At 38.7% G+C, this 18,859-nt stretch overlaps 1 protein-coding gene across 1 annotated transcript in view; it reads left to right on the top strand.

Moving 5' to 3' along the window:
- The first annotated feature begins 953 nt into the window (after positions 1-953).
- The window catches only part of UBE2R2 (ubiquitin conjugating enzyme E2 R2), a 64,364-nt gene continuing 46,458 nt past the window's right edge, over positions 954-18,859 (top strand). Inside the window, exon 1 of the mRNA XM_027874437.1 lies at positions 954-1,167. Within this exon, the coding sequence (XP_027730238.1) occupies positions 991-1,167 (177 nt within the window). The 5' untranslated portion in view covers positions 954-990. The remainder of the gene's footprint in view (positions 1,168-18,859) is intronic.

Genomic DNA, 18,859 nt, shown 5'->3' with positions numbered 1-18,859 from the left:
GTTGAGGCGGAGGGGAGGAAAGCGGGAGGAGCAAGGGGCGGGGACGGGATGGGGAGGGAGGAAACAGCTGGCGGGGTTGCCACCGCCCCTGGAACTGAGCGCGCTGAGGTCAGGGTGCTCTGCTGGCGTCACAAAGGGCCCAAGTGGCCGGCGAGAGAGGAGCTGGTGACTGGAAGAGGAGGAGGAGGAGGAGACGGCGGGGGGAGGAGGGGGAGGAGGAGGAGAAGGAGGGAGGGGGCGCGCGCGCGCCCCGCCGCTGAGGAGAGCCCCCCCCACCTTACCACCACCAGCACCATCAACACCACCGCCGACGCGCGCGCGCGCGCGCGGCCGCCCTCCCTTCTTTCTCCTGCGGCGCGCGAGACCCTCTCTTTCCCCGCCCCTCCCCCCGGCAGAGCCGCCGCCGCGAGACCCTCGCGCGTGCCCTCGTTGCCGTCCCCTCCCCCTTCTCGGGTGCTTTGCGCCCTCCCCCGGCCCCTGAGCAGAGGGAGCGGAGACAGAAAAAGAAAGAGACAGAGAAGAGAAAGAGAGAAGAGAAAGAGAGCTAGCGCGCGCGCGTGAGAGAGAGAGAGAGAGAGAGATAAGAGCGCGGCGGTGCTGGGCCCTGTCTCCCCCCTACTCCCCCCTCCCTCTGCCTTCCTCTTCCTCTTCCTCCTCTTCCTCCTCCTCGTTCTCCACCTCCTCCCGCAGAGGCCCCCCTCGGGGGGGGAGGCCCCGGAAAGGGAGCGATTCCTCCCCCACCTCCCCCCCCAACCCCCCCAGCACAACACTCCCTCACACACACAACTCACCCACACCCACACCTGTGAGGAGGCCTCTCCCGTCCCCTCCCCCGCCCCGCCGCAGTCCTGAGGAGCCGCCGCGGCCGGTGGGGAGGAGAGCGAGGCCTGTGTGGGAGCCGGGGCCTCGGGGACTGGAGAGGGGCCCGGCGGCCCGGCCCTAGCCCTCGCCGCCGCCGCCGCCGCCGCCTCCGCCGCCGCCGCCGCTGCCATGGCCCAGCAGCAGATGACCAGCTCGCAGAAAGCCCTGATGCTGGAGCTCAAATCCCTGCAGGAGGAGCCGGTGGAGGGCTTCCGGATCACCCTGGTGGACGAGTCCGACCTCTACAACTGGGAGGTGGCCATCTTCGGGCCCCCCAACACGCTCTACGAGGGCGGCTACTTCAAGGTACGGCTATCCCTCGCTCCCCCGGGGTCGCCCCGCGTGTGAGTGAGTGTGTGCGTGTACGTGTGTGTGTGTGTGTGTGTGTACACGTACACCCCTTCCTTCCGCCCCCCCCTCCCCGCCGGTCGGCCCCGGGGTGTGCGGGAGGCCCAGCTGCTTGTGGCCCCGGCCCGCCTCGCCAGCGCCTCCGGGCCGAGCCCGCGATCCCGGGAGGCGGGGAAGGAAGAAGGCCTCGCTCACTCCTCTCCCTTTCTCCTTGGAGGTAGGCGGTCTGGGGAAAGGCTAGTGAGCAGGGGAGGGAAGCCGGACCCTTCTCTGTCTGGCGGTGGGAGAGGGTTTTATTGTGTGTGGTGCATCTTCAGGAGACTCCCCAGGTAACCATTCAGCCCCAATCGAACGAGACCCTCTAACCTGGAGATTGCTTGGAGACCGTGGGTGAGCCCTGTGGAGTTCCTGCACCTTTTGCACCAACACTCCCCCCTCTCCCCGGGGTTGGTGGAGAAAGGTATTGGCCTGTCATCCGATCCTCCGAGACTCTCCCCAGAGGCCTGGCAGGGAGTTTGTTGGGCCTGTTTAGTGCATTTTGAGGAAAGCCATAGGTGTGGGGAAAAAGGGGTAACTGAGTCTTCCATCACAATCTTTTTTGAAAAATCTCATTTTGTCTTCACTATTCCCTATTTAATTGATGGATTAAATAAAAATACTTAGTAATAGTACTTTTAACTTTTGCAAAACCTAGTGTCTTTTGTCCACTCTTTGCCACAAGCCAAAGACTTGCATTTTAATAATACTAAGAATAATGCCAGCATTTATATAGTATTTTAAGGTTTGCAAAGGCACTTGACATATTCTCTATTGAGCCTCACAACAACACTGTGAGTTCTTAAGCAAGTAGAGAAGGCTTCACAGAGTGCTGTTGAGTGTCATAGAAGGAGGAAGAAAGATTCCCATTTTAGGGAGATGAAATCGAGACCTTTTGCTCAGATGACTAGCCGTAGCAAATGGAATGTCTGGATCTTTGAAAAGGGGTGGGATCTGAGGTAGGGGTGGCTGAAATGACCGTGCTAGCTCTTTATTCAAATAAATAGCCATAGGTCTAATTTTCAGTGATGTGGTAGAAGTTAGTTTTAATATGCTGTGTTTACTTACTAGCTTGTTTCAAGAATGCCCCAAGATAAAGTCAGGAACTTTTGAGTTTTTCATTGACTTTGCACGGACAGTTAAAGATAGGATTATTATTGGTTTGGGGGGGACGGAGTGGAGAAGAAGGTCAGTGAAAGAACTGTGAAGCAAGTACCTGAGAATCCATTTTTGTTTTGTTTGATGACATTATCTGTGAGTCATTTTTCAAGTTATTATTTTGAAGGGAGAGGAGATCTTGGCCCAAGTTTCAAATCAGTATCTTAGTCATGCAGGTGTGATGTATATTTTTAGGACTACCCAATTACTTAACCTTTATTTTCCTTCAAGGTAGTAGCCCCAGTTTCAGGCATGTAACTAGGTCAGCTTTGCAGGGATGATTTTGAAGAAGGTGGGATGGAGAGGTTAAAATTTCATATGAAGAATCATTGGTAGTAATAAATAACATTGTCGGAAGTATTGTTAGTAATTTATTACTCCTACGTGCCTTGCGCTTCATTTGTTAGGAATCGCCAAGTTTGTTGACCATGTAGATGTAGATACTTAGAAATATCTAAATATGAATGTATAGCTGACTACCTATTTGTGTCAAAAAGAAAAATGGATGAGGTGTTAACATCTTATGTTGTGGTGGGGTCTACTAGGCCCTAGACAGATTAGTTTTTGAGGACCATCCACTGTTGGTACAGTAACCCTTTTTGTTGCTTTTTGAAGTTAGTGTGAATTTAGGCAGTTTATAGTTTTAAACAAAAGGCAGTTTATAGTTTTAAACAAAACCTGATCAATGCAAACTATATTTGCAGGAGAATTTGCCTCCAAATTTTCTTTGTGATCATTGTGCATCTACTTACTCAACTTATTTCATAGTTCTTTTTAACCCTAGTAGTCAAATGTGGGTTCTAGGACAATATCTTGGGGATATTCATCTGTATTATAACTTTGCTAATCAAACACTTTAAAGGTCTGCAGAATGGCTTAATGGAATAAGAGTAAAATAAAGTTTATCATAGTTTTGTTTATGGTACAGGAAAATTTTAAAGACATCTATATGTGAAAGTTGGTTAGAATTTTCTCATCCTAATGCAGCTTTTGAACTATTCGTGTTTGGCAATAAAACACTAACATTAAAAGAAAGTGGAAAGATTATTAGTGGAGAATTGCCAGTGGAGAATTATGGTTCGGAACATATGGTTGTGTGACCTTGGGCAAGTCATTTAATTTTACTGAGCTTTAGCTTCCTCAAATGGGGATAATAATACTTGATGTCACACGGTTGTTGTGAGGAAAACTTCGCAAACCTCAAAATGCTATATAAATGTAATTATTATTATAAATTATATTATTTGGAAATAGATAACTAAGATAGGATGTTAAAAAGCAGAGGAGTTAGAGTGGGTTCTATGGAGCATAAACTTAGTGAACTGAGTTCTTGATTCTTTGATTTCAATATTTAAAAATAAATTCTGTAACTTTGGGGTGGCCTGTTACTAAAATTGACATTCAAAAAACCATTTTTCTGACTCTCTAAGTCCCAGTTCTGTTGCTTTAAAAGTGAAGGTTAACCTCTCACTTTTCTTGTCTTTCAAAAGAAGAGATTGGACTAGGTGATCTGAGGACCCTTCCAACTCTAACATACAAGTCTTTTCTTTTTGCTTTTGTTTTAAAATTTCTTCTTCATGGTTCTGTCCTTGTCCATATTATTTTCTTTGGAGACTATACTCTCAACGCTTCAACAAGCAGTTAGTTAACAAGCAGTTAGGGAACTAAAACTTCCCTTTAAGAAGATGAGTCCCAAGTCTAAATTCGTACTTAACATGATTCATATCATCAGATGCCTTCAGGACATCTCCATTTGGATATCCCATCTATACCTCAAATGTCTTGTCTAAAATTGAGCTGATTATCGTTTCCTCTAAATTTTCCTCTCTGACTTTACTATTTCTGACTACTATATCACTTTTCCTTAAGTCTCCATGTTTAATACCCTGAGGGGTTGGTTATCTTTGTCTCTACTTGTCCCTTCTTATATTCAGACCAAGTCCTCTTAATTACATCTTGGGCAACATATCTAGAATCATTCTTCCTATTTGCCATGTCTAGAACACATTTAGATGATTGTAATAGTTTCCTCACAGGTCTTCCTGCCTCCACTTTCTTCTCACTGCCAGTCCATCTTTCTTACTGCTCCTAGAATGAATGACCTTATGCAATGGGTTTGGTTTTATATATATATAAAAATATGTATATTTATATATAAATACATGTATTTTTATATATTTATATACAAATACATGTATTTTTATATATTTATATACAAATACATGTATTTATATATATTTATATATAAATACATGTATTTTTATATATTATATATAAATACATGTATTTATATATATTTATATATATCCTTTATATATATAATTGTGTAATATATAATATATAATTGTGTAGTAATATATAATATATAATTGTGTAATATATAGTACATATATATAAAACCAAACCCATTGCATAAGGTCATTCCATCTATCTATCTATCTATCTATCTATCTATATCTCTACTGTTATTCAATAGCTTCGTGTTTGCCTTTTGAGTAAAGTTAAAATTGACTTTTAAGGCTCTCCACAGCCAGATAGCACTCTAATATTTCCCTTTATATTTTTCATGGTGCTGTTTTATAACTGAAATAATTTTATACTTTTCATATAATATTGTGTATTATAGCTCTTTCTCTCTCTTTCTCTTTCTGTCTCTCTATATATCCTTGAGTATAAGCCCATTGAGGGCAGGAGTATATCCACTATAGTGGTGGTGATTATTTCTGGTTTGTTTGTTTTTTTTTTTTTCCTTATCCTGCTAGGCCCATTAGTCCATTTGTTGAAAAGAGACAAATTAATGCTAGGGTTCCAAACAATAAACAATGAATAGTTAGGTTGCAAATACCATTGTTTTCTGCTTCACCTTTCTTGTCTCTTAGTAGGTGTTTAATGCTCTCTATTACGGTTATTATACTTGTGACTCGAGTTTTCCCTGTTATCACATTGCTTGCTCCCTAATCACTTAGAGTGTGCCTCTGTATATTCAAATTAAAATTATTGTCCCTTTAATTGAAGTAATGCTTTCTTAAGGGCAGTGAAACTTCCAGTCATTCTTTTATTTCAGAATTCAGCTTTTTAATATGCTAATTGCTCAGGCCCATTTCTTTATTAAAATATCTAGGATTATAGAATTTAGAGATGGAAAAATGATAGGTTTGCTGTTTTAGAACTGGAGGGGAAACTTAGAGGTCAATTGGTTCTGCTTTCTCATTTTTACATATGAGTAAACTGAAGCCCAGCAGGTAAAGTGACTTTTCCAAGGTTATAGATGTAGTAAGTCCCAGAGCTGGGATTTGAACCCAGCTGGAATCAGCTCTGATTCCAAATATAGTGGTAGTGGGGGGTTTTCCCCCATTGCATCATACTAAGCCTTTTCGTCAGTGATCTATTGTCCTCATATATTTTGATCTTTTCTGTTTGTAGTGATTCTTGGCAGATTGTGTGTATTTGACAACTTGAGACTATTTTTTTCATCCGCCATGGACTCTTTGAGTTGGTGATACTGTCTTCTTTGCTGTTCTACACACAAGATATACTCCATCTCTCTATCTGCTGTGGGCATTTTCTCTGGCTGCTCCTCCATGCCTGTAACTCTTTCCCTTCTCAATTCTGCCTACTGGCTTCTCTGGCTTCTTTTAAGTCCTAACTAGAATCCATCTTTTATAGCAAGTCTTTCTCAACTCTTTTTATTTCTAGTGCCTTCCCTATTATTTCCTAATTTATCCTACATGTGGAGTGTATATATTTGTACATATTGTTTCCTCCATTAGATTGTGAGCTTCTTGATGGCAGGAACTGTCTTTTGCCTTTTTTTGTATACCTAGGGCTTAGCATAATGCCTGGCACATAATAGATGCTTAATTAATCTTTATTGATTGATTTTTATATGCTTAAAATAGTCCTGTTTATCTTAGATTTTTTTTGTCTCTTGTTTTTTCTGACTCATGTCTCATTGACTGATGATTTGAATTTTCTTTACTTCTTTCTTCTAGGGGGTGACCATATATAAGCGGCATAGTAATTTTTTGGCACTTATCACAGAGTATTGAGTACTTCTGAACCTGTTACTGTGGAGCAAATGAGGATTCTCTTTTGTTACTAAGGAAATAATTGGTTGATCAAGTCATCAGTTAACAATAAATTTTAATGCTATTTCACCTATAGACATTTTTAATATCTGAAGACCATAATATTATACTGTGGATCTTTTCCCAAAAATAAAATATAAATAAGTATAGTACTTTCTTGGGAGTTATAATTTATTCAAAAACTTGCTAGTGAAAGCAACTTATAATATGCATTTAAAAAATAGAAAGATATATTTAATCATATAAAATCTTTTAAATACCTTTTTATATAAAAATTATATTTTATATGCTAGCACCATGCTCTGGAGTACATTGTGGGCTCTCAACAAACATTTATTGAGTTGAAATGAATCTATGAGTAAGATTAGTTGGTTTCAGATAACCTTTGGAATCCCAGCTCTGCTCCTTCCTACCTGAATGACCATTTGATATATCACTTAACCTCTTTGGATCTTAGTTTCCTCGTCAATGACCTTTAAGCTTCCTTCCAGCTCTAAATCTATGATTTTATGATATAAATATCATGGGACTGTATATGGGTGTGTTTCACTTGTGTTATAGGAATCTCCATTGGACTTCTTTTTTTTTTCTTCAGTATTTATTTCCTTTTACTGTCCTTTTGTCTCATTTTTTTTTTAACTAATTATTTATTTTTAGTTTTCAACATTCACTTTCATAAGATTTTGACTTCTAAATTTTCTCCCCCTACCTCCTTTTCCTCCCCAAGATGGTGTGTAATCTGATACAGGCTCTACTTACACATTCATATTAAGCATATTTTCCCATTAGTCATGATGTATAGAAGAATTAGAACTAATGAGAGGAACCACGAGAAAGAAGGAATAAAACAACAAAAGAAAAGGAGGGCAAATAGTATGCTTCCATCTGCATTCAGACTCAACAGTTCTTTCTCTGGACGTGGATAGCATTTTCCATTGTGAGTCTTTAGGAGTTGTCAGAGATTGCATTGCTGAGAAGAGCCAAGTCTATCAAAGTCAGTCATTGCACACTGTGGCTCTTACTGTGTATAATGTCTTCTTGGTTCTGCTCAGTATCAGTTCGTGTAAGTCTTTCCAGGTTTTTCTGAACTCTGTCTGTTCACCATTTCTTATAACACAATAGTATTCCATTACATTCATATGCCATAACTTGTTTAGTCATTCCCCAATTGATGGGCATCCCCTCAATTTCCAATTCTTTGCCACCACAAAAAGAGCTGCTATAAATATTTTTGTATATGTGGGTCCTTTTCCCATTTTTATGATCTTTTTTTTAAAATTAATTTATTTTGATTTATCTACAATCACTTCCATAAGCATTTGAGTTTAAAATTTTTCACCCCCTTCTTCCCACTATCCCTCCCCAAGACAACAAGCAATCTGATATAGTTATGATCTCTTTGGGATACAGACCTAGAAGTGGTATTGCTGGGTCAACATAGAACTTTTCTAGAAGCTCCCTGTTTTTATAAACTTACTGATTTGCTTTTCAAAAAATTGTTCCATTCTCAGTTTTTTAAAGTAATACACTTGTACATACAAGTAGATAAGAGGGATCTTATGATACTTTTTACGTCTAAAAAATTTGAATGTAAGGTGGTATGTAAGCACAGAGCCTTGCATGTAGTAGGTGCTTTATAACCCATTCAATATAACAAAATATTAAGGGGTTAATGTATCCTCTTCCACTTTTATCTACCCGGGCTGGATTTATGACCTTTGATGAACATCAGCAAATTAAATAAAATAAACATTTACTGAGTATCCACTATGTGCAAGGTGCAGTCGTAGTCTTTATAAGTGACTTTTGAAATTTTTCCCCCCTTCTCTAAAGGGTTTGAATAGGCCCTATTTTTTGAATGTACATTTTAGGGGCTAGACTTTTTAGAAACTGCCTATGTCGAATATAGTTTGGGTACTCCATCTTCTTGGAAGAAAGTTGTGTCAGAAAGATTTTAATTTTACTATTTACCTGAATTCATTTTGAAAGACTGCCCATGTAACTGCCACTGTATCCTTGATGATTTTGGGTCTCCATTTTATAGTTTGTCATTCAAAGAACCAATTTCTTTACATTTCTTCATCCACTTAGTGAATTTCTATGCAGATACAGAAACATATACACATATCCTCTTTAAGGGAGAGAATGAGAGACTTCTAAGAATGAAAAGAACTAAGTAATAAAGCAAATTTCAGTGCTTTCTTTCTAAACCTTATTATTTAAAAAAAAATAGCCTGTAGCATGGACAAATTTTAATGCCTTTACTATTTGGTTTGTTGAGTATGAAATGCAGAAAGGTGTTTGTTGGGGCAGCTAGGTGGCGCAGTGGATAAAGTTCCAGCCTTCGAGTCAGGAGTACCTGTGTTCAAATACGGCCTCAAACACTTGACACTTGCTAGCTGAGTGACCTTTGGCAAATCACTTAACCCCGATTGCCTTACCAAAAAAAAGAAAAAAGAAAAAGAAAGAAATGTGTTTGTTGCTTAAAAGTTTACAAATTTGAAACACTAATTTGCCCTTTGTTATTAGTAAGACCAGGCAAGTGAAGAGCAATGAAAAATTGTTGTAGTTGCAGCTATGAATATTCTATATTGCAGCTGTAGGCCATGATCTTACTGTGCTTTGGCTATAGGTTCATAACGTTTGAGTTGATTTGTTTTACAGTGGTGCAAGTATTGAATACCCTAAGACTTTTATTTTAGAGTCAATAAAGTAGTGGAGAAAGGCTGATTATTATGTACCATTGAGCAATGGGGAAAGTTTAGACAGAAGGACTGGACAGTTTGTGGCCATATTCTTCCTCTTTGTTTTATTTTTAATTGAGATGGGGTAGAGGTCTCTTTCCCCTTCTCATACCATTGTCCTAGCATTTCAATTAAAGACAGGGCAGGAAGATTTATAGGTTAAGAGATTCCTGAAATCAAGAGGGTAATAATTTGCATTTTAGAATGAATTTTTTTTTTGCCTTACAAAAGGTATTTTTTAAATAACTTTCCTTAGTTTGGCAGTGAGAGATTTGATGGTAAATTCTTAAAAGTTATGGAGTTAGAAATGAGAATATATTACCTTTGAAATATAATGTTAGTAGAAAAATGAGACACTTTGTGTATTAGGAACTTCATTTTTTACAAATCAAGATATCTTAAATATTTCTACTGGAAATTTAAGCTCTTAAAACTAGAGAAGGCCTGTAGTATAAAGTGCTTGTTTTGGTACCTTTTTTTCCTCTCCTCATATTTTCTTTGAAATCATCTGCAATCTGTCCTCCACCCTCACCAGGCAACTTGAAACTATTTTCCAAAGTTATCAATGATCTATTTCTTAATTGTCAAATCTAGTGACCTAAATCCTCATCATTATGGATTTCTCTTCAGCATATGACACTTGTTGAACCCTCTCTCTCCTCCTGGATATCCACTGTTCTCTGGGTTTTTATGACACTACTGTCTTCTGGTTCCTCTCCTACCTGTTTGACTACCCTTAGTCTTTTTCTACTCATTTATCGTTCTCTTAGTACTAACTTTGGCTGTACCCAAGGTATTTTGTCCTGGGTCCTCTCATCTTTTCTTTCTTTATTGTATTTATTTGGTGACCTCATCAACTCCCATGAGCTCAATTGCTATCTGTGCAGCTACTCCCCAGGTTGGTATCTCTAGCCCTAGTTTCTCTTACCTCATATCACCAATTGCCTAGTGACTATTTTAATTTGGATATTTAAAATTCATTATGTTCAAAAAAGAGGACACTGTTCTGTCCCCCCTCACCCCAGTTATCCAGGTTCACAACCTCATTGTCATCTTGGATTTCTCATTTTCAACCCACATACTCAGTTTCTTTCCAAATCTTGTTTCTTTTTCCACAATTGTTTCTTGAATACATTCCCTACTCAACACTCACACAGCTACTACCCTAGTTCATACTCTTATCACCTCTCACACAGCCTCTTATTTAGTCTTCCCTACCTTAAAACTCTGCTTACTACAGTGTAGAGTGATTTTCCAAAAATTGCAGGTCTGACCATGTCATTCTTTTTTGTTTAAATTTTTAGGCAGTTGGGGTTAAGTGACTTGCCCAGGGTCACACAGCTAGTAAGTGTCAAGTGTTTGGTCTGAGGCCACATTTGAACTCAGGTCCTCCTGATTTCAGGGCTGGTGCTCTATCCACTGTGCCACCTAGCTGCCCCTTGACCATGTCATTCTTTCCCACCCTCTAAGACTCCCTAATACATAAACTCCATTGACTCCTTATTCTTTCTAGGAACAAACATGAACAACTCTGCCTAGCATATAAAACTCTTCACGACTTCTCTCCTTCCTACTTTTTAGTCTTCTTATGCATTACTCCATTCCATGAACTCTTTAATGCAGTCATCTGGGCCTCTTCGCTCTTCCACGCTGGTGACACTTAATCTGGTCAGTACCTTTTCATTGATCATCTCTCCTGCCTGGAATACTCTTCCTCCTCACCTCTGTCTCGTAGAATCCCTGGTTTTCTTTGGGACTTGGTTCAAATGCTACCTTTAACATGAAACTTTGCTGCTGGTGTACTCCTTTGCAAAACTACCTTGCATTAATTTTGTATAGATTATGTATGCATACATAAATATATGTACATAGAATCACAGATTTAGAGCTTGAAAGGGACCTTAGAGGGACCTCCTAATTTTATAGATGAGGAAACTGAGCCGCAGAAAGGTTAAGGGATTTGCTCAAGATCAAACAGCTAGTAAACATTTGAAGTAGGATTTGAGCCTTTCTTGTTTAGAATGTTATCCCCTTTGTGGTAGAATTTCACTTCTGTCTTTATATTCACTCTGCTTATCACAGTGTCTGGAACTTTGTAGGCATTTAATAAATGCTTGTTGGATGACTGATACCTGAGGTGAATTTGTAAGTGAAAGAGTTTAGTATTAAGTTTCCCTTGTTCTGTTTGTAGAAGCCCAAAATCTGTGTCTTAATTTTTATCTTTTCTATATTCAGAGTCTCGAGTCATATTATTCTATCTGAAGTCAGCTGCTTTTCTATAGTTGTTGCATTGACACCTGACCCATTTGGTTTCAGCTGTGAGGCAGACCTATTTTACAGTTTTTCCCATTTTAGACTTTGTGATTGGCTCCTGGCTGAACCAAAATGTTTTTTTTCTTTTTTTTTTTTCCAGTTCTTTTTTTTTTTTAATTTTATTTTTAGGCAGTTGGGGTTAAGTGACTTGCCCAGGGTCACACAACTAGTAAGTGTCAAGTGTTTGGTCTGAGGCCAGATTTGAACTCAGGTCCTCCTGACTCCAAGGCCAGAGCTCTATTCACTGCGCCACCTAGCTGCCCTTCAACATTCACTTTTGATTTGTGGTGGTGCTTTCCATTTACATCATTATAATAACTGTATATTATCTTTTTGGCCCTTTGTATTAAAATTTGCATCAATTCATGTAAATCCATATTTCTTTGGATTCATATTGTCATTTATCACAGTACAGCAATATTCTCTTACATTCATGTGCCACATGAATGGAGGTTTGTTTAAGCATTCCCCAGTTGATGGATATCTGCTTTGTTTTCAATTCTTTGTACCACAAGAAGTGCTGCTATAAATATTTTGGTGAATATGGTAGATATATCTTCAAAGTTACCAATGATGTCTTAATTATCAAATCTAATGACTTTTTCTTAATCTCATCCTTTACATCTTTCAGTGCTATAAGGAGCCCTTCCCATTCCTTTTATTGCCAGTGCCTTCCATCTATGATTATCTCTGATTTATTCTGCATTTATCTTATTTGTACACGACTGTTTGAATTTTGTCATCTCATTAGATTGTGATCTCCTTGAGAGGTCTCTCTTTTTTGGCCCCCTCCCCCTTTTTGATTCCCAGTACTTAACAGTAGTGCCTGATACATAGTAGGCATTTAATGCTTACTGATTTTTATGAGGACATACGTTTTATCATTGATCTCCTTGGAGTATATGCTTGGTAGTGAAATTTGGAAGAAAAAATTTCCAGTAGGTTTGGAGGCATGAGTGGGTTGGTCTGAGTTAAATTCAATAGAGGACGGGAAAAATTGTGGAATAGTACTTTCTGTAGATTTTGTGCAAGCTGGACAGGTGGTCTGGACACTTACTGAAGAAACTTCAGGGGCAGCTAAGTGGTGCAGTGAATAGAACACTGGCCCTGGATGCAGGAGGACCTGAGTTCAAATCTGGCCTCAGCCACGTAACACTTAACTGGCTGTGTGACCCTGGGCAAGTCACTTAACCCCATTGCCTAGCCCCCCCCCCAAAAAAAAGAACGCTTCAGATTTTATGAGGCTAAAGGATTTGCCTCTTATTTCGTGGACTGAAGGTTTTTGAATGGAGGTATGAAGTGAAGAAACTTTTGCCTAATATTTTATTTGTTTCACTATTAAATATATTAAGTATATTAATTAAATATATTAATTAAATATATTAAGTATATTTATAGTAATATCTAGTACTTAAAATTTGTAAAATACTTTATATAGTCTGTTGAAATAACTCTGTGAGGTAGGTTTTCTCTCTTAAAAATAAGTATATAATCTGTATCAATATATGTAATGTTTGTACATATATATCCAAAACATATTTTTTTGATATGCTTCTACATATAGATGAAGAAACTGAGGCTCAGAGAGATGAAGTAACTTACCTAGGGTCATATAGCTAGTAAGTGGGGGTAGGATTTGAACTTAGGTCAGTCAACAAGCATTTGTTTATTAAATAGTGCTTACTATGTGCCAGGCTAAGCTCAGACTGATAGAGATACAAAGAATATAAAAACACTTGGTCCTTGCGCTCAAGAGGCTAAAAAATGTAATGGAAGAGACTACATGTAAATAAGTATGTACAAGATATAGCTGTACAATGTAAATGGAAGTTAATCATCAAGGAAAGTACTGGTATATGAGGAAGATGTGGAAAAGCCTCCTGCAGGAGTGGGATTTGAGCTGAGTTTTGAAGGAAGTCCAGAAAGTCAGGAGGCCGTGGTGAAGTGAGAGAACATTACAGTCAGAGAAAAGGTGTAAAGTTGGGAGATGGCATATTATGTTGGAGCAGTAGCTAAGAGGCTAATGCTGCTGAATTTTAGAGTATTCTGAGGGGTGGTGGTAGGGGAGGGAATAAAATGTAAGAAGACCGGAAAGGTAGGAAGGGACCAAGTTATGAAGGGCTTTAAATGGCAAATAGAGACTTTTATACTTGATTTGGTAGGTCATAGAGAGCAGAGACCCTGGAGTTTTTGAGTAGAGGTGTGATATGATCATACTTGCTCTTTAGGAAAAATAACTGACAGCTGAGTGCAGAATGGGTTTGAGTGGGGAGAGACTTGAGGCCGAAAGACCAACCAGCAGGCTGTTGCAAATAGACCAAATGTGAGGTGATAAGATCCTGACGGCGGGTGATAGCTTATGTGAGAAAGGGACATATTAGAGATATTGTGAAGGTAAAAATGGTAAGACTTCGAAATAGATTGGATGTCTGGAGTGAGAGTGAGGAGTTGAGGGTGACAAGTTTGTACACCTGAGTGACCTGAGTCACCTGAGTGACAGAAAGAGGGGAAGGTTTAGGGGGACAAAGATTATGAGTTCTGATTTGGACACGTTGAGTTCAAGATAACTAAGGAATAGCTAATTAGGTGGTGTCTAAAAAGGTAGTTATTAATTTAAGCCTGGAACCTAAGGTGAGAGGTTAGGGCTGAATAGGGAAGGAATCATTTGCATAGAGGTCAAAACTGAAACCATGGGACCTGATGAGATTATCAAGGGAAATTGTATAGAGCTGTGATTCTTAACCTTTTTTTGGGTCATGAACCCTTTTGGCAGTCTGGTAAAGCCTATGGATGCTTGAGAATAATATTTTAAAATGCATAAAATACATAGGATTTGTAAAAGAAACCAATTATATTGAAATAGTACACATACATATAGATGTATATATGTATACACACACGTATATATAAAGAGAGAGAGAGAGAGTTTGTAGCCCCTAGGTTAAGAGCCTTTGATAGATAGAAGGAAAAGAGAAAGCCCATGAGAGAGAGCCTGTGAGGACACCTATGGTTAGTAAACAGTTTTGCCTGGATAAAAATCCAGCAAATATTGTTAGAATGAGAATGAGCTGTTAGGTAAGAGGAGAACCAAGAGAGAGTAATGTCATGAAAGAGACCATTTAGATATAGAAGGATATTCACAGTGTCAGAGATTGCAGAGAAATCAAGAAAGCTTGAGAAAAGGCCATTAGATTTAGGAATTATAAGAGATCATTTGTAACTCTGGGGAGAGCAGTTTCTTGAATGATGAAGTCAGAAGTCAGATTGCAGAGAATTTAGAATAGAGTGAGAGGAGAGGAAGTGAAAGGAGCCAAGTGTAGATGGCTTTCTCAAGGATTTTAGCTGACAAGAGGAGAAACATAGAATGGAGAGGATGATGAAATGGAAGAGTTTTTCAGGTTGGGGGGCTGGGAGACATAGGCATGTTTGTAGGCAGCTGGAAAGCAGTAGTAGATAGAATTGTGAAAAATTGAAGATGAAAGAGAGCATGAATGACATTGGGAGCAATCTGCTAGGAAAGTCAGCATGGGATGAGATGAAGAATGAATGTAGAGGAGTTTACCTTAACGGGGGAAGGAAGGGCCTATCTTTTTATGTGAGACAGGTATGAAGGAGATAATGGAGACGGATGTCTCAGTCATGTGAAGTAAGGAGATGGGAAGGAACTCACAACCTTCTGGGAATGACTTTACTGTTTTAATTGAAGGTATGAATTGAAGTCAGCTCAGGGCAAGAGTTTCTTGACCTTGAGGGTAGAGGAAAAGGTTTTGAATATCTGCCATGGTAAATAGGATATCTGATTGATTAGGGAGGTGTAAAAGAAATGTCTTGTTGCAGTGAGGGCTCAGCTGAAATTACATAATATCAGAAATTTGTGGTCAGGTCAGCAGCACAGTTGGTAATAGATAGGTAATAGATATAGGCTGTTAGTGTAATGGTGGAAGCAGCTGACTATAATTTATAGAGGGCTTTGGCTGGAGCTTTAAAATGGTAAGAATACTTTCTGGGTTTTTTTTTTTTAAGGCAATTAGGATTAAGTGATTTGCCCAGGGTCACACAGCTAGTTAGTGTCAAGTGTTTGGTGGGAGGCTGAATTTGAACTCAGGTCCTCCTGACTTCAGGGCCAGTGTTCTATCCACTGTACCACCTAGCTGCCTCTGGTTTCTTAAATATTATGATAACATTCTTTTTTTAAAATTTTTTAGGCTATTGGGGTTAAGTGACTTGCCCAGGGTCACACAGCTAGTAAGTGTCAAGTGTTTGGTCTGAGACCGGATTTGAACTCAGGTCCTCCTGACTTCAGGGCTGGTGCTCTATCCACTGCGCCACCTAGCTGCCCCATATGATAACATTCTTAATATAAATTTTAATAAATTATACTATGTGATCAATTTTATTTGGATAAAATATAACTTGGCTTTATATGTTCTCTTTATATCTTTGCCTTTTTATATCTGTATAAAGCATTTTTTTTGGTCCTGTTATATGGTTAAATTCTTCTGGTTTTGTTTTCTTCACTTTGCATTTTTTTTGGTGTCTTTCCATTTTTTTTTCTCTAAGTATTCATCATGCACAGTAGTATTCTATTCTTTGCTTCGAATATTGAATCTGCTGCTTACTTACATGTGTGACCTTGGACAAATTATTTTTAGGCCTCAGTTTCCTCCTCAGTAAAAAGAGGGGATTGGACTAGAGGTCCCCTAAGGTTCTTTCCAGTTTAAGATTATATGATCAAATATCTTCTAATTTTGCACCAGAAAAAGTTTTTGTTGTTGTTCAGTCATGTCCGACTCTTCATGACTCCACTTGGGGTTTTCTTGGCAAAGATACTGGAGTGGTTTGTCATTTTCTTTTCCAGCTCATTTTATAGATGAAGAACTCAGAGGCAAATAGGATTAACTGACTTGCCTAGGGCCACACAGCTAGTAAGTGTCTGAGGCCCCACTTGATCTCATGAAGATGAGACTTCCCAACTCCAGGTCTGGCACTCGATCCACTGTATCATCTAGCTGTGCCCCCCCCCCCCCCCAAGTTTCAATCATTGAAAAATAGTATGTAAATCTTGTTCTGTGTAACATTAAAGCTGTTTGGAAAGTTACCCGGAATTATGCAAATAAAATGACTAAAATGTCCATATCCTTTAACCCAGAGTTTCCACTAGCCTCATACCCTAATTCTGAGGTCATTGATATGAAAAAAGTGCCCATATACACCAAAATATTTATAGTAGCACTTTTTGTGGTAGCAAATAATTGGCTACCACAAAAAAGTGGATGCCCATTGATTGGGGAATGGATGAACAAATTCTAGAACATGAATGTATAATGTATTATTACTGTGCTATAGGAAATGGCGAATATGATGAATACAGAGAAGCATGGATTTACTTGAACTGATGAAAAGTGAAGTAAGTAGAACCAAGAAAACCATATACACATTGACTACGGTGTAAATGGGAAACACAACCACACACAAAAAATCAAAAGTGAATGTTGCAAAATTACAAAGAACAAGCATGGCCCCAAAGAAGAGAAATGAGAAGATATCCCATCATTCCAGTGCTTTGCAGAAGTTGGAAATCCATGGGTGCAGAACATTGCATATATTTTCACTTTTTTTTTTGATATATTGATCAGTTTTATTGATTTTTTTTCCCCTCTTTTTTTCTTTAAAATATATTTGTTCTTTGGGGTGACTGGGAGAGTTGTACTCAAAGGAGAGGGAGGTATAGGATGGGAAACGATACTAGGGGATAAATTCTAGTGATGTAACAAATATATCAATAAAACCAAAATATGTCAATAAAATTTATTTTTTAAAAAAAGAAGCTCTTTGGACATAGGCATGGTTTCATTTTTGACTCCAACATTGCCTAGTATGGTATCCTGTACATTGTACAAAGATGGATTTTATCTTAATGGGATTTATTGTTGGTGTATTTTTTACACCATTTTTTTTTGCCATACTATTTTGAGTTTTTAGTAAAAAAAAAAAAAAAATTATCTCTTTCCATGTAAACAGTCCAAAAAAGTTTCTTTTGATATTGAATAATTCTCTAGTTGTACAAAATGATGATGATAATTAAAAAACAACTGGATTTATAAAACACTTTAAGGTTTGCAAAGTGCTTTACGTTTGTTCCTTTCGCCTTTCACAACAACTCCGAGAAGTAGTTGCTATTATTATCTTCAATTTACAGATGAGGAAACTAAGGCAGATAGCAGTTAAGTGACTTGTCTGGGGTTATACAGCTAGTAAATGTCTGAGGCCAGATTTTAACCCAAGTTTTCTTGACTCCAGTTCAAGTGCTTTATCCAGTACATCACATGTTGAGCAGCATTGCCGTTGTATAGGAAAGAATGGATACAATTAATTTCTTTTTTTTGAGGCAGTTGGGGTTAAGTGACTTGTCCAGGGTCACACAGCTAGTGTCAAGTTTCTGGTCTGAGGTCAGATTTGAACTCAGGTCCTCCTGACTCCAGTGTTGTTGCTTTATGCACTGTGCCACCTAGCTGCCCCTTACAATTAATTTTTTAAACCTTTACACTTAAGGGTATGACCCTTGTAGATGAATCTCCCTCCTTTCTCTTTTTTAGCTTCCATTATTCCCTTTTATGTATTGTCTTCCCTCATTAGCATGGAAGCTCCTTAAGGGCAGGGACTACCTTTCATTTGTTTGATTTGTTTAGTACAGTGCCTGATGCATAGCATACTAAAGTGCCTGATTAAGTGTTTGTTGACTTGACTATTTTGTTGAGTCTTTAGCAATAACAGTTTAAGTATGACCACTACTTTATACTATACTATTTAGTTTATTAAGTCTTAAGTTATAATGTGTGTGTGTGTGTGTGTGTGTGTGTGTATCTTTTTTGTGGACACCGCTTTAGCTAATAACTGATAGCTAATAGTATACTCATTTTGTTTGTCAGCATGGTCTGGTATGTTGGGTTTTTCCATTGAAACCTTCTGTTAGCCTTTGTGCAGTGCTCCTTTAACTGTTCAGTATTGCATATTGCAAAACTAATTTTTTTGGCAAAAGTAAGAATTTTATGGCGATGAGAAATTCTATAGCATTAAGGAGAATTCACTACCATTTTTAGTAGAACTAAATCAGAGAGGCCTATAAAATTCTAGCAACTCTTTAAATTTTTTGGTAGTAATATGCAGCTGATTTCATCCTTGATTCTTCATTCTATCTCATCCCTCATATCCAGTCAGTTGCCAAATCTTGTTAATTCATACTAACTCATCATTTCTCATATCTGTTCCCTTTTCTTTACTCACAACAAAACTATTCTACTCCAAATCGCT

This window comes from Vombatus ursinus, unplaced genomic scaffold (assembly GCF_900497805.2).
Source record: "Vombatus ursinus unplaced genomic scaffold, bare-nosed wombat genome assembly UNPS02014807.1, whole genome shotgun sequence".
Classification (NCBI taxonomy): Eukaryota; Metazoa; Chordata; class Mammalia; order Diprotodontia; family Vombatidae; genus Vombatus; species Vombatus ursinus.
The sequence above is the reverse complement of the archived record's forward strand: the minus strand, read 5'-3'. Positions and strand labels throughout refer to the sequence as shown.